At 40.2% G+C, this 15,371-nt stretch overlaps 1 protein-coding gene across 1 annotated transcript in view; it reads right to left on the reverse strand.

Moving 5' to 3' along the window:
• Positions 1–8,839: 8,839 nt before the first annotated feature.
• ABI2 (abl interactor 2) overlaps positions 8,840–15,371 on the reverse strand; it is a 114,433-nt gene continuing 107,901 nt past the window's right edge. The window contains 1 exon segment of the mRNA XM_017884381.1: positions 8,840–13,811. Coding sequence (XP_017739870.1) covers positions 13,636–13,811 — 176 coding nt within the window. The 3' untranslated portion in view covers positions 8,840–13,635.

Raw genomic sequence — 15,371 nt, forward strand, 5'->3', positions numbered from 1 at the left:
CCCCCTCCTCCACCCCCAACCCCGGGCTCTGCCATGGCCCAGCTAAAGCCTGCACCGTGTACCCCATCCCTTCCACAGTTCAGTGCCCCGCCTCCTCCACTGAAGATCCATCAAGTTCAGCATATTTCTCAGGTGGCTCCCCCAGCACCCCCCCCACCTCCTCCTATCCCTGCACCCCTCCCTCCTCAAGCCCCCCCAAAACCTCTTGTAACCATACCCCCACCAACCAGCACCAAGACTGTGGCACCTGTTGTGACACAAGCTGCACCACCCACACCTACTCCTCCAGTACCCCCAGCAAAAAAGCAGCCAGCTTTCCCTGTTTCTTACATTCCACCCTCTCCCCCTACCCCTCCTGTTCCAGTACCCCCACCAACATTACCCAAGCAACAGAGCTTCTGTGCAAAACTCCCTCCCTCTCCACTGTCACCGGTGCCCTCAGTCGTGAAGCAGATAGCCAGCCAGTTTCCACCCCCTCCAACTCCCCCCGCCATGGAATCTCAGCCCTTAAAGCCTGTCCCAGCAAATGTAGCTCCACAGTCCCCTCCTGCAGTAAAAGCAAAGCCCAAGTGGCAGCCCAGCTCCATCCCAGTCCCTTCTCCAGACTTCCCCCCTCCCCCTCCTGAAAGCAGCCTGGTGTTTCCTCCTCCACCCCCATCACCTGTCCCAGCCCCACCACCGCCACCTCCACCCACAGCTTCTCCTACCCCTGACAAAAGTGGATCTCCAGGCAAAAAGACCAGTAAGACATCCAGCCCTGGGGGAAAGAAACCACCCCCAACCCCACAGCGCAACTCCAGCATTAAATCCAGCAGCGGTGCAGAGCACCCCGAGCCCAAGAGACCCTCGGTGGACAGTCTAGTCAGCAAGTTTACACCGCCAGCAGAATCAGGGTCTCCCAGCAAGGAGACCCTACCACCTCCTGCAGCACCCCCCAAGCCTGGAAAACTCAATCTTTCTGGTGTCAACCTTCCTGGAGTTCTCCAGCAAGGGTGTGTGTCAACAAAAGCCCCTGTTGTGAGTGGGCGTGGAAAGGACTCCGTGGTGGAATTTCCTTCTCCTCCATCTGATTCTGATTTTCCACCCCCTCCACCTGAAACAGAGCTTCCTCTGCCCCCCATTGAGATTCCAGCAGTATTCTCGGGAAACGCCTCTCCAAAAGTGGCAGTCGTTAATCCTCAACCACAACCATGGTCTAAAATGTCAGTGAAGAAGGCCCCTCCACCCACACGACCCAAACGGAATGACAGCACCCGCCTCACTCAAGCAGAGATTTCTGAGCAGCCAACAATGGCCACAGTTGTGCCACAAGTGCCCACCTCTCCCAAATCCAGCCTTAGTGTCCAGCCTGGATTCCTGGCTGACCTCAATAGGACACTGCAACGAAAGTCCATCACTCGGCATGGCTCGCTCTCCTCCTCCCGCATGTCCAGAGCAGAACCAACAGCCACCATGGATGATATGGCATTGCCTCCACCACCCCCTGAACTGCTGTCTGATCAACAGAAGGCTGGTTACGGAGGTAGTCATATATCAGGCTATGCAACATTGCGGAGAGGCCCCCCTCCTGCTCCCCCAAAGAGAGACCAGAACACCAAGCTCTCCAGAGACTGGTAGCCGCCATAGGACTTTATTTTCATGATATCTGTAATCACTTCTACAATCAGCTCACCTGATCATCTGTGAATTCAGGTGTTCAGAGCCTCCTGGTATGATGTTATTCAGGTAGTGTCCAGCTATGTGTGTGTGTGTGTGTGTGTGTGTGTGTGTACACACAGCCATACGGTGTGTGTATATATGTATACATATATGTATGTGTATGTGTATATATAGAGAGAGCTGAGAGTTATTCTATTTATTCCTTTTCTCTCCTAATCTGAAAATGGGTGTTCTGTATTTTGGGTGGAAGAGGCATAGAAGGGGATGTGTGTTGTCTCTTAAGATTTCTATATCATGTGGATTGGACCAAAAACTTCTAATCACTTATTTAGAAGGTATTTGTAAGTGTCTGTCCATGTGTAGCCTATTCGTGCATGTTGTGTATTATATAACTAAGAAATAGATGTAGAATGTGCTATTTCTGGTTGAGAAAAATCACCAGAATGTGTGGTATATCTATAAGGCTTTTGTGTTTGTTTTTTCCCCAGTTGGCTGAAGTTAGAATTGCTTGACTGACACTTCATTGCTATACATAAAGGGGCACTTTAAATCAGGAAAATCTCTCAGCTTCATAGAACGGGTAACTAGTGCAGGATGGGGAAATGTTCACAGACATCTCTGTATGCGGTTATGCATAAAGTAAATACATGGTGTAACTAACTCAGCCGTTCTAGCTGCAGTACTGCTGCAGTGATCCACATTTGGGATGTGCTGACAGGTAAGCTCTTTGCCTACAATACATGGATAATTAGTGCTGTAATTCTGGAGAGTTCCTTTTTAGTGCTGTTTTATGAAGCTTTATCAGCTTGGCTTCATGATCCTCACTTTGATTGATTTTAAGAGGATGGACAACACAGTTATCTCTGTAATGCTCTGTCCCAGTATGTCTTTGGGTCACCAGTTACCCTCTTAAAATATGTGCTTTAGGTAGATGTTATTACATATCTGTAGACAATTGGTATATGAAATATACACATCCTGTGCCCCAATATGGTGCATCAGTATGAAAAACAAAATCATTTTCTAAAATGCAGTTTTTGAGCATTGCTCTATAGAAGGGAAGGGTGATGAGAGAACAAAACTGGTCCCTGTGAAAGTGTCATTAATCCGGTTGTATATGGATTATAATATGTAATACAAAAAATCATTAAGTATGGCACTACCATGGAGAGGGAAGACAGTATCATTTATAGCTACTGGGGCCACCAGGACCCTTGCTGACTGCAGCCTGGTTGTGATTAGTTCAGGTTACCAGGTGTTCTGATGGAGTGGGACGTCCAAGTCCAGTAACTGACATTACGTATTATGCATGTGCATTCTGGTATAACATGGAGTCACTGCTGTAATGACACACTATATACTTCTATATGCTTTTTTCTGTGAATTTTCCTTGGCACATGAGAGAACTATGTACTGTCTCATCAACTATGATAAATTGAACCATTAGGAATGAAACACAATCTTAGAGCGGTTCCCAAACGAGAATAAAAATGGGCCATCCCACCTCTTATAAAGGGAGCACATCTTGTCATCAAAGTCTGTGCCTATTGTTAATGATTACCAATGCAAACCGCAGAAATCAGTTGACACCGTCCCACAAGGAAAAAATGATGCCAGTAAAGTGGGGGAAGAGACGGTCAATAATTCTAGAATGAGCAAAAGTGCTTAATTAGTACAGTATACTCAAGGTCTCGCATAACCCACACTCCACAAAAACCGCATCATAAACAGAATGAGTGGCACCTCTCCACTGCTGCATCTCCAGAATATTGTTCAGCACGTTCATGTGGTTATGGAGCAGTAAGAATATGCACCGTTAATTTTTAGGCATTTCAGATTGTTCACCAAGTTTTATGTTTGATGTTTATGAAGTGATCTTTAACACATCTGCATTGTTAATTTAAGCATGCACAGAAATTTGGGTAATGTTTGAGTAGATTGCCAAGCTCCACTGTGATTCATGAATGAGTATCTCATAGTCTGCTGCCTGAGGTTTTATAGTTTGAGGGTCACCCATATTTCTGGGTTAGAGTTAAGAATATGAATCCAATTATCAGAGTATTCATCCCTGGGGTTTTGAGTTTTATTGTGGTGATTTTCTTATGAGAAAGTAGGCAACTTCAGTTTTCCTTGAGGGGGAAAAAACATACCCCTCCAGCCTTTTTTCACCCATGACTTGAGCCCTGAAACAACAGCCTTTGTGTTTTCAGTGCAGGATTTCTTGGAATTTCTTGCTTGTATCAATCCTGATGATAGCCATCCTGAACAGATGCTTCTGGTGTGTTTTCCTGGAAGAGCAGACATCCTTTTGAACACTAATGATGCCAGGAAGAGGGTAAGGCTAGAGGAGGAGACTGTCATTTGAACCCCAATCCAGTGGCTTGTCTGCCAACAGGCCATTTCCCTTTACATTCCTTCACAGACAGAAATGGCTGTTAAAAATGTTTTAACCTCATGTATGAACTGAATTTAAAAAACCACTAAAGTGATACTTTATACTTCTGATGTTTTACTCCCTAGTGGGTTTTCTTTCATTTGGATTTTTGTCGGGATGTAGCTTTTCCTCAACTGTATTTCTGTAGCTCTTTTTCTCTGGTGTATTCATGGAAAGCATCTACTGCCGGATGACACTAGTACTGTGCCTTCTTTCATTGCCCTCTGCTCTGCAGCTCTCACCCAGCTTGGCTGCTTCAAGTCTGTGCAGTTGACTTGACTGTACTGAAAAGTGAACAGCATGAATTAACTCATCCTGCTGCCGAGGGCAGTGCAAACAGGTGCTTATTACAGGTAGTGACTTGCTTAATTAGTGACACTCTTAATTTCTACTATAGATAATTTCAAAATAGAATCACTCTATGCTTAAAGTTTTGGCACCAGTGCTGTAGGGCAGCAGAATCTATTCTCAGTAAAATAACTTCAGGTTTATTAGATATTCTGTATTGGATTTTACCAGCTTGACTTTTAATGCTCAAATACCTTTTTTTTATTTTTTTCTTCCCCTCCTCTACCCCCTTTAGATGCTATAAATCTCTTGGGAAGAGTAACTATTCTTAACGGTTTTTACAGATACCCACCTTAGTTGTAAATTGGATAAATTTCTGGGACTTTTTAAATGAAAAAGAATGTGGAATCTTAAGTTACAGAAGACTATTTTCATCAGAAAATTTCAAACGAAGTAGACATGGTGTTTCATAGTCCTGTAAAATTGAGGTGCTCCCACCACCAAAGGTACACGCTGCAAAGGGCTGTGAACTATCTTGGTGAACTGTCTTGGGTCCCCTTCCCATGTATGTTTTCTTGTCACTGAAAACAATGCTGAGTTTATCAAGAAAATTTAAATTGGGGGATCATAATAATTCCAGCCAAGTGACAACTCTGAGGTCAAGGTTATTAGGAGCTGTACATCCAATTCAAGTTTTATTTGCTGCTATTCTGGGAGAATACAACTACTAATAAACTTGTATCAAGGAAATCCATAAAGTTATAAATTAGCCTGAAAAATATTTCAGGTAATGGTGTGGATTGGCCTGCTTTGACTATCAGCCACCAACAGAACTCTGTCGCCTTTGTTCCTCAGCTAAAAGTAATTTTGTTATAAACACAAAGCGATTTTAAACATAAAAAACCCATTCCTATTTTTGTACATTACCAAAAGTTTTTCATATACCTAACAGAGCTAACTAATTATAACTGATTTAATCCCACTCAAGTTTAAACCAATTAAACCCATATGATCCTGTATGGTTATCGGTGTGATGACTTGATTTTCATAAAATAGGTATAATTGGGTCATACACTTGATGAGAGGGTGACTGTTTCTGGGGGGAAAAACCCCTTTAGATTGCAAGTACCTTTTGGCACTTTGATTTTTTTAAATATACACTTTACATTTGTATAAATTATGCAGGGTACTCCTAACCCTGTAGGAATATATGACCTCTCACAAAGTTGAGATTTGATCCAAAGAGAAATGCAAATATAAAAGAATTAGATAACTATTATCTTTTAAGGTTTTTTGTTGTTGGTTTTTTTGTGTTTTTGTTTTGTTTTGTTTTGTTTTTTTGGTAGAGACGGGGGTCTCACTGTGTTGCCCAGGCTGGTGTCAAACTCCTGGCCACAAGTGATCTTCCTGCCTCAGCCTCCCAAAGTGCTGGGATTACAGGCATTCCTTTTAAAATTCAAAGAGAACATTTCTACACCTTTGTCCCTCAGACAAAACAAGTGCTCAGTTCTTACCGTGCCCTTGCAAGGTCTATATGTAAAAGAAATCTGAAATTTAGCTGTAGAATAAAACTTGCTAAAAAAAAAAAAAAAAAAAAAAAAACATACTTGGGAAGGCTGAAAAATTTCTCCAGTTGGTTTTCTCTTTGCTTGTTGAAATAATAAACCGTTTAAAGAGAAAATACTTGCTGTAAACCCCCAGTGCCTTCAACTCTTTTGGCAGAATATTTTTAAAGAAATCCAGCAAGCAAACTTTGAGGTGCTAATGAAAGTAAAGGAAGGTGGTATTTCTAGTTTTGGCAGAAATGGAAAGTGTCTCACAAGAGACATCACTACCCACATGGGGTCGGGCTGCTTTCTACCAAAGACATTTAGAGAAGTGAATTGAGTCAGGATGATGGTGAACACTACGTATTTTATAGATGGTTGAGTTGGGAAGTGATTGTGTTTATCATGGTGGCTACTAATACCAAGCTCACGATTGCTGAAGCCTCAGCCTCTTAGGCAGTAAAACTTGTCTGCAGCACTAAAGGGGGGGAAACCCTTATATTTTGCGAACTGTCCATTCGTTAAATTTATCGTAACCTAATACCAAAAACAGCCATTTTTCCTATTTCCCCACCTCCTACATTTTTTTTTCACTACTTGTAAATAATCCCTCCTAGAAAATAAGCATTAACTGGAATGTTTCAAATGATTTTGCTTCATTTTACTATCAGCCACTAGTGAACTCTTACAGAGATGTATGTACATTTGAGATGAAATTAGCTTGTGCGAAGTGTTGTAAAAACCTTGTTTACTGTTAAAGGAGAATTGCACATTATATTTAACTGGGATTATTCCTCCCTCAGTTCTTTAAAAAACAGTCAAGGCTCACACCAACTTCTAGGCTGTGGGAGCTTTGCCATAAGTAGATACAATGTAGAAATATACTTTTTTAAAGCATGAAAAAGACAAGGAACTTCGTTATAATGTACCAGGTAGAGGACATTATTATTCAAAGGATTATGCACAGCTCAGTGAAGATGAAGTTACAATTTTTCTTGCAGCTTTGTTGCTATTATTTTCTTCTGCATAAATGTATGCTCATTTCATTATGTGCCTTGCTCCCTGATTGTGCAAAGCTATATATATATATATATAGATATATATATGAGAGAGATATATTCAGTACTACTGAGGATGTTTTTGTTCTGCTGGATTAAGTTATTTTCCAAGTTACTCTTGCCAGTTATGTCAGTAAACTATTGTAATGGCTTAGCACACTAGTCGTACAGTCAGTGTAAATGTTTTTCAGTTACATGTTTTCACTATGTCAGCTTATCAAATGCTTAATAAAAAAAATCATAGATTTCATTTAAACATGGGGACTTTGAGTGTTTGTGGATCGGCACCATTAAGAACCTGGTTTTGCATTTCGTATCAGGGTACCCAAAACATAGGCCATACACAGAAGAAATTAAGTGTGGTAAATAAATTAGTTTGATATGTTCAGTTTGTTAACTTTTTTTTTTTTTTTTTTTGAGACGGAGTCTGGCTCTGTCTCTCAGGCTGGAGTGCAGTGGTCGGATCTCAGCTCACTGCAAGCTCCGCCTCCCGGGTTACGCCATTCTCCTGCCTCAGCCTCCTGAATAGCTGGGACTACAGGCGCCCGCCACCTCGCCCGGCTAGTTTTTTGTATTTTAGTAGAGACGGGGTTTCACCGTGTTAGCCAGGATGGTCTCGATCTCCTGACCTCGTGATCCGCCCGTCTCGGCCTCCCAAAGTGCTGGGATTACAGGCTTGAGCCACCGTGCCTGGCCAGTTTGTTAACTTTTAAGAGTATCTGATACCAACTAGGGAAATTTGGCCATTAAATACATTGGTGATTAAGTGACAACAGCTTTTAAAGATTTTTCTTCTTTAAACAAAGAACTAGGTACAAACTAATACGAAAAGGAATGCCTTTTGTTTCAAATCTTTGGAGTCACAATTACGTGTTGGACTGCCATGTGAAGGTATGTATAAATGTGTAATGTGTTTGCAATCACTTTATTATGTACCAAACTAGGGCAAAAAAGTGGAAGCCTTCCCCTTTCGTTCACCATCTGTCAATCAGTCATACGTGGTTGTGGAAACTGCACCTATACTTACGCCTTCAGAAACAGCAGCGTACACAGGCTGACAGGAAAACAGAATGCATTGCATATGCCCCTTAATTGGCATATGCCCCAAATCCAACCAAATGTGTAATTCCAAAGCAACCCAAAAGAGCCAAGCAATAGGATCATTAACAAAAGACTGGATACTATCATCTTTGAGACAAGACTGCTCTAACGCCTACAATCCTATTCACAAATACGAGAAACCCATAAATGTTTTAGCTGGGTATTTCAGTTTTCTACATTATTCTTCACCTTACCTAATGATACCAAAATAATAAAGGTACAGAAGAAATAAGATGGGCTTGAAAAGTGAGAAAAGCTGAAACATTATTTTAGGTATTGTGGAGACAAACTATTGCTACCCTCAGATACATCATTAGAAACTTCTTTTATAATCTAGGCTCTTATAGCAACAAAGCACAGGCTAGCTAGTGGTTTGTCTTTTAGATTCACTTCTGACCAGTCTGCAATATTTTTTTAGTCAACACCTATCTTCGGTGTTTTAAAAAAAAAAAAACTGTACATTAACAAACAATTAAATTTGGAGGAAAGTGGTAAGAAAACCCCAGGTTCGAGTGGAGCAAAAACAGGATTAGAAAGTTCTTAATTAGGACAGCTGTCTTGAGGGAAGAAACTTGAGATCAAATTTAAAGCTGAACATTTTAAATATCTGAAAATTTAGAAAGACTTCAGTAATAAAAAGCAGCTCCCTGGTTTAGAGCAACAGGAAAGTCAGATTATCCCTAACACGTAAACTCAGATACCACCTTAGAAAACGAGGTTATTTATACAAATAAGTTAACAAGACACCTGAATATACTTTGTGGGATTTTATTTAGATCAAGTTCTTAGTACACGGCAACAATTTCAAATACAATTAAAAAATTAAAAAGTGATGTTCCTCCGCTCATCTGGAGGTGTTTAATGGCACATAAGGAACATTACTGGCAACAGACTGCTCCCTCAAGTTCCCCTGGATGGTTTTTACTCAACTCATAATACCACCAACTCTCCCTCTGGAAGCTAAAAGTACAACTGGCCAGATCACAAACTGTTTACATTCTGTTTTGTAAGCCATTTTAAGAAATATGGTGCATGGACACAAAATATGATAAAAACTGCTTTTCCATAGAACTCTTAACTTGCAAAAGAGGTTTCATTTTAATGTGAAAATAAGCTTTTTTTGTTGGGTTTTTTTTTTTTTTTTTTTTTTTTTTTTTTTTTTTTTACAAAAAACCTTAAGATATTCAGCAAGGATCATTTATACACAGCTAGGCCCTGTCGTTTTGTTGTAATTTTTTTTTTTTTTAGAATTACGAGATTCTCAATAAAATAGGAACAAAGGTCAGCACAAAGTAAACTTAAAGGTGATGCCTCCATTTTAATCACTTTTATAAGGCTCTCTCCAATAAGGCTGCTGTGCCGTGCTCCTGCCAGTGTTGAATTAATATAACATTTTTACTGCACACACCTTATGGGAAAGTGTTTATACTGAGTGTAGTTTTAGGAGGGATAAATGAAGATTATTTCCACAAATTAGTACACGCCTTATTAGTACACAACTCATGGTATTTACCAAAACATGGCATGTCTTTTCAAGTCTATTCCTGAAAACATCAAATAGAACTCTTAACTTTAAAGAAAAATATAGCACATTAAGACAGTTGTGGTGCAGTGGAAAACTGAGCACTGAGCACTGAGTGAAAATTCTTAACTAGCTGTTCATATGAAGAAGAAAACTCAACTCATCAGTCTAATGAGACAACCAGAAATTTAAAAATCTCATCTAGCTGAAATTCAGTGATTCTAGATCATATGGGGGAAATTGTCACCTTAACACCAATCAGGAGTTCCTGGCCAAAAGACCAGAAGTGAACAGATCCCATTCTTTTCAAAGGCTTGTCAGTCACCTGCGAATTCCTCCATCAATACCTTTTTCAAAGGCAAAGGTGACCTGCAGGACATGTCATGCTCTCTCCACAAAGGAGAAAAGAAAAGGTAGTAAAAGATAAAAACAGTTCTTAATGCAGAAATGTCACCTACTAAAAGAAAATGAACATAAGATAAAAGCAAACTACCATCATTTTGATGCCTCCCTCCCAAAAGAAAAATCTTTAGTTATCTTTATCTTCAACAACTAAACTGCCAAGGAGCGCAGATACAGTCCAGACATCATGGTAAAGATGCATAAAATATTCTCTAGCCGGATAATAAACACCAGCAGTGGGAAAAAGGAGGGGATGAAAATGTCTCACACCCAGTAACATTCAGGAACAGCTAAATTAGCAGGCCATTGTCAACTCTAAAATGGGAACAGCAGGCGCCTCCGAGGGAGATCGAAAGGAAGTAGCTAAATGATGGAAAATATTAAACAAGATAGCTTAGAAGATTCATATTTATTCCAAACGGCAGGCTGAATCAGATTTTGACACGTTGGCACTATTTCTGTTTCTGATTTATTGCTTTGGCCATAAGGTCAAAGGCAACAATGAAGTGTATTTTCATTAATATCCCCATGGACTTTCGAGTATTAATATGACAAAGAGACAACCTTTTTTTTTTTTTAAGGGGATTGGACACACAAACTTCAGGAGGGAAGATTCCCCTCTCCCATTAGATTCCCTCTATCCTGATAAAATGGTTGCTTTATTGGTCAGATTTTAGACTTGGATTGTATATTAATAGTACACAGCATGTAAGATTTTCTGCATTCATTTGAAATTCCTAATACTAACCATCTTTTAATTTATAAAAACAAAGAGGGAAACTTACAATAAAACAAAAACTACTACCCTCACAGACGATTAATAGCATGCAATCTGTGAAATACTACATACATCAAAAGTCTCCAATTACTGTGCACCTGGCCCATCACACAGTATCCTTCCAAGACAATCTATAGAATTCAAAACTGTACAAAAAGTTTAAAATATGCAGAAAACCCAAAAGGTATTGTTTGTAAAACAAAGATCACACACACACTAGTACTAAATAGGGAAAAAAAATCAGCAGACCCATGGACTCCCCCTGCTCCCAACCGCAGGTCTTCCGTATAAAGGACTTCACCAGTGTCTTCTGCACTCCCCCCATCCAGCAGGGGTCCAACAGACCAGCTGCATTCCTGCTGACTGCCACCAACTCTGTTTTCTGCATAGTTGTCTTCTCAGCTTCTGTAGTGGTGAGCTGTGGGAACTTTTTTTTTTTTTTGGATGGAGTCTCGCTCTGTCACCAGGCTGGAGTGCAGTGGCACAATCTCGGATCACTGCAACCTCCATCTCCCGGGTTTAAGCGATTCTCCTACCTCAGCCTCCCGAGTAGCTGGGACTACAGGTGTGCACCACCACACCCAGCTAATTTTTGTATTTTTCGTAGAGACAGGGTTTCCCCATGTTGGCTAGGATGGTCTCAATTTATTGACCTCATGATCCACCCGCCTCGGCCTCCCAAAGTGCTAGGATTACAGGCGTGAGCCACCACGCCCAGCCTGTGGGAACTATCTGTTGGATTTCAAGACACCCTCTGCCTCATTAATCCACTAAGCTTTCTCAGCAAAAAGCTGTTTAAATAAATAATGGGAACATCTAATTTCAAAACAGTTTTTCTAATTATAGACCAGTACACTAAGAAGAGCTTAACTTATCTAAGTATAGTCTAGTTTGGGTCCAAAATGGAGTTAAGGGCTCAGAGGACATTCAGGGCCATTACACTGCAGGAAAACAAGGAATAAGGGATGTAGAAATGACCTAAGAAAAGCATGAAGTGGAATGTATACTGGAGGCAAGTTAATGAAAGCTAATAAATACAAAGTGCTTGGAAAAATCTAAAAGCAAAATAGCTATTTTAACTTGCAATGCGTTAAAAACAACTTTAAAACCAAAAAATCTTGATAAGGAGACTCTATAGCGGGGTCTCAGTTAAAGGCTGATTTTTTATGCTCAGATAACATGTATAAGTGGAATATTAACTTCTGCCTCCTACACCATCTGAATTTCCTCACACACTACTACACTTGTTCATTTTTCAATCAAGTTACTCTTTCTGAATTTGTTCAAGACCTCATTTGAAATATATCCAGCTATTGCTTTTCCCCTTTCACCTAGCACAGGGCAGTTACCTGACAAAGCTCTATTCTGGCCAAGTCACTGGGACTGAGTAGAACCCACATTACAAGCTCTGGACCTGAACAGGAGCTGGCCCACCATCACAGTGACCGCCTACGAAGAGACAAGCCCCCCTGGATTTTTTTCAATATTTCTTATACTGACTACAGTAGTGATGATTAAAGCCATGTGCCCTATAGACTCCATTGAATTTGAAGCTGTATTTATTGTACAGATGGGGGAAATGTGTTTTATTGTGTCAGTTACATTAATTTTTAGCAATGTGATTAGATACATATTTCGGCCTATTTATCTTATTCATTATATTCTTAGTCTGAGATGGGTTTGAATTCTGACTAACAGCAGCTACTTAAGAGTTCAATCATACAAAATCAGGAGAGAATTACCTTTTCTACAGCTAAGCGAGTCAATGATACAGCAGCAACTAATACTGGCCATTAATAATGTCCAGAGAGCACATTAGCAAACCTTTTACTCCCAGTGACTGTCAAGAGACTTGAAAATAACTACTATTCTCTTCCAAAGTAGAATAGCGCTTTTCTAAATAGTGAAAGAAATGATAGTCAGTTGGTCTGAACTCCAAGATCCTACTCCTCAAAACAGCACTGAAGGCAGGGGTTCAGGATGCCTGCTAAGAGCATTTCCACAGTTCAAGTCTCTTCAGAACTTTAGGGACCTTCATGTCTAGCTTCACATGCCCACCTCCACACATGAACCAGAATACCACCCTTCACATCTGGGTACACTGGCCATTAGCAACAATACAGTCTCATGCAGCAGCACATTAAAATCAAACGGGTGGCAATCATTCACTACCCTTAGAGTGTTGGGAGACTTTCACATTTCATCATCCTTATAATCCACAAACTGAGAAACATGAAAGGATGCAAGTGAGTTCAGCATTCACTCATTTGGTGCGCTTAAGTGCTGAGAGAATGCAGAATTTACAGTGTTACAGAAGAAAAAAGCCATCTGAAATAATTGTAAAAATGGTTAAGTGTGGTATTTAAATATTGGTTCCCTCCTCTTCATACAGTGGAAGAAAAGGAGGGGCTAGGGTACCCACTGGGCCATGAGGTTAACCCCTTAGCACAGGCAATGAAGAACATCCAATGCCACAGATTCTGCAGGAGGAGAAATCCCAAGGGTATACAGTATTCCTGAGAAAGATCCCAGATTTTTCTGAATCAATCTTAATCTGATTTTGTTTTGGCTACACAGTTATGTTGTTATACCTTTGACGTATACAAAAATGGTTATTTTATTTCAATCCAGACAGCTCAGCATTGTACAAAGGATGGCAGAAAGATCCATTTGTTCAGACTCAGCTTGCTTTTTTTGTTTTTAATACTGGGGGATAAACCAAAAGAAAGTGTAATTTTATCATTTGTATCCTTCATTCTACTTTACTGGAGTGGAATCCCCAGGGCCTTCAGATAATCTGGGAAGACCTGACTATTTCTGTGAGGCAAGCACAGCCCTGCCGAGCTTTACTCAGAATAATGCATGATAGACTCAACATAATTCCCAGGAAAAAGCCCAGTCACTCCATTCATAACTCCCTCATACCAACCATCGTCATTCTTCTTGATGACATAAATAATGGCTCCTTCCTGAAAGGACAGCTCATCTTCCTTGTCTTTTGTATAGTCATAAATTGCCACAACTAGGAGGGAAGAAAACAAAATAGGATGTGAAAGAGAGTAATAGTCCTAGAAAGACAGAACCAAGCCGATGAATATCTATCCTTTCCCAAATCCTGCAGCACTCAAACATGGTGACTTTCTAAACATTTAATTGAATGTGCTTTTGATTACCTTTCAAGAGCCTACAGGGAAGTACCTCATTGAAGAGGTACACAATCTTAGAATCAAGAAAGATGGCTGTTTCTTCATTTGAGTTTGTGTTGAGATACCATATTGTTTTGTTTTGTTTTAAAAAAGCTTTTCTTTACCTTAGAAGTATACTAGGGCAATGAGATACACTATGAGAGGCAAGTGAGAAACCAGACAGACTAATGGAGCAGCAGATTGCTGTCTCCTTTATTACTCTCTCTGAAGCCTATGTCTCTTCACTAAGTAGAATGGTGGTTGAATTAAATGTCTGAGTTGAGTTAAACGTATGAATGATGGGAGTCCGCTACATATATTCTTTCAAACCATATGCTGCATTATGTCACCAATTTAATATAACCATAACAACAGTCTAAGAGTGCCAAGAAAATCAGATACCTATAAGCTCTCCTGTGATTTTCATTGCTTAAATCACTTGGTAAAACTTGGCTCTTTCGGCCATTATCTGAGTGGTTATTTCAACTGTTATCTTATTTCAACCAGATAATCTCTGGTTCCCAAGTATTGTATCAAATTCAACAGTTTAGTTATACTGGGCTGCCCTGTAACTTGCTCAAATCCACTTGAAGAGTTATCCTTTGCTCCAACCTCTTCATCTCCTGTACCTTTTTTATACCACTCAATGAAATCTCCACCTATCCATTGTTCCGAGACAAATACACCGTCTTTGTTAGTTTCTCATGCAACCTTGTGTCTCACATAAATAAATGAGAAACAAATTACAACAGGGACTTCTGATATAATGTAATGTGCCCTAAAGAAAATTCATTTCTGGCCTGTTTTAATAAAAATTAAATAGCTTCCTTAAATTGTGAATATTTTCCATTATAGTGATATTGTAGGAACACCAGAATTTTCTTTCTTTTTTTTTTTTTTTTGAGACAGTCTCACTCTTATCGCCCAGGCTGGAGTGCAGTGGTGCGATCTCAGCTCCCTGCAACCTCCGCATCCCAGGTTCAAGCCATTCTCCTGCCTCAGCCTCCCAAGTAGCTGGGACTACAGGTGCCCACCACCATGCCCAGCTAACTTTTGTATTTTTAGCAGAGACAGAGTTTTGCCATGTTGGCCAAGCTGGGCTTGAACTCCTGACCTCAGGTGATCCACTTGCCTCGGCCTCCCAAAGTGCTGGGATTACAGGCGTGAGCCACCTGCACCCAGCCAGAAAATACTTTAGAGGATCCTTGCTGCGAAGAGATCAGTGTGCATTTCTCAATATATAACCAAATGCCTGAACACAATCAAATGTAGTTAAACGGCATACAAGTTTAAATATAAGAAAATACAAAAAAACCCAGAAAATACAATTTAGAATATTTAGCATTTCTAGTCAACCTAATATTTTCTAGTTTTTTTTTTTTTTTTTTTTTTTTTTT

Source organism: Rhinopithecus bieti, unplaced genomic scaffold, assembly GCF_001698545.2.
Source record: "Rhinopithecus bieti isolate Rb0 unplaced genomic scaffold, ASM169854v2 scaffold_14229, whole genome shotgun sequence".
Taxonomy (NCBI): Eukaryota; Metazoa; Chordata; class Mammalia; order Primates; family Cercopithecidae; genus Rhinopithecus; species Rhinopithecus bieti.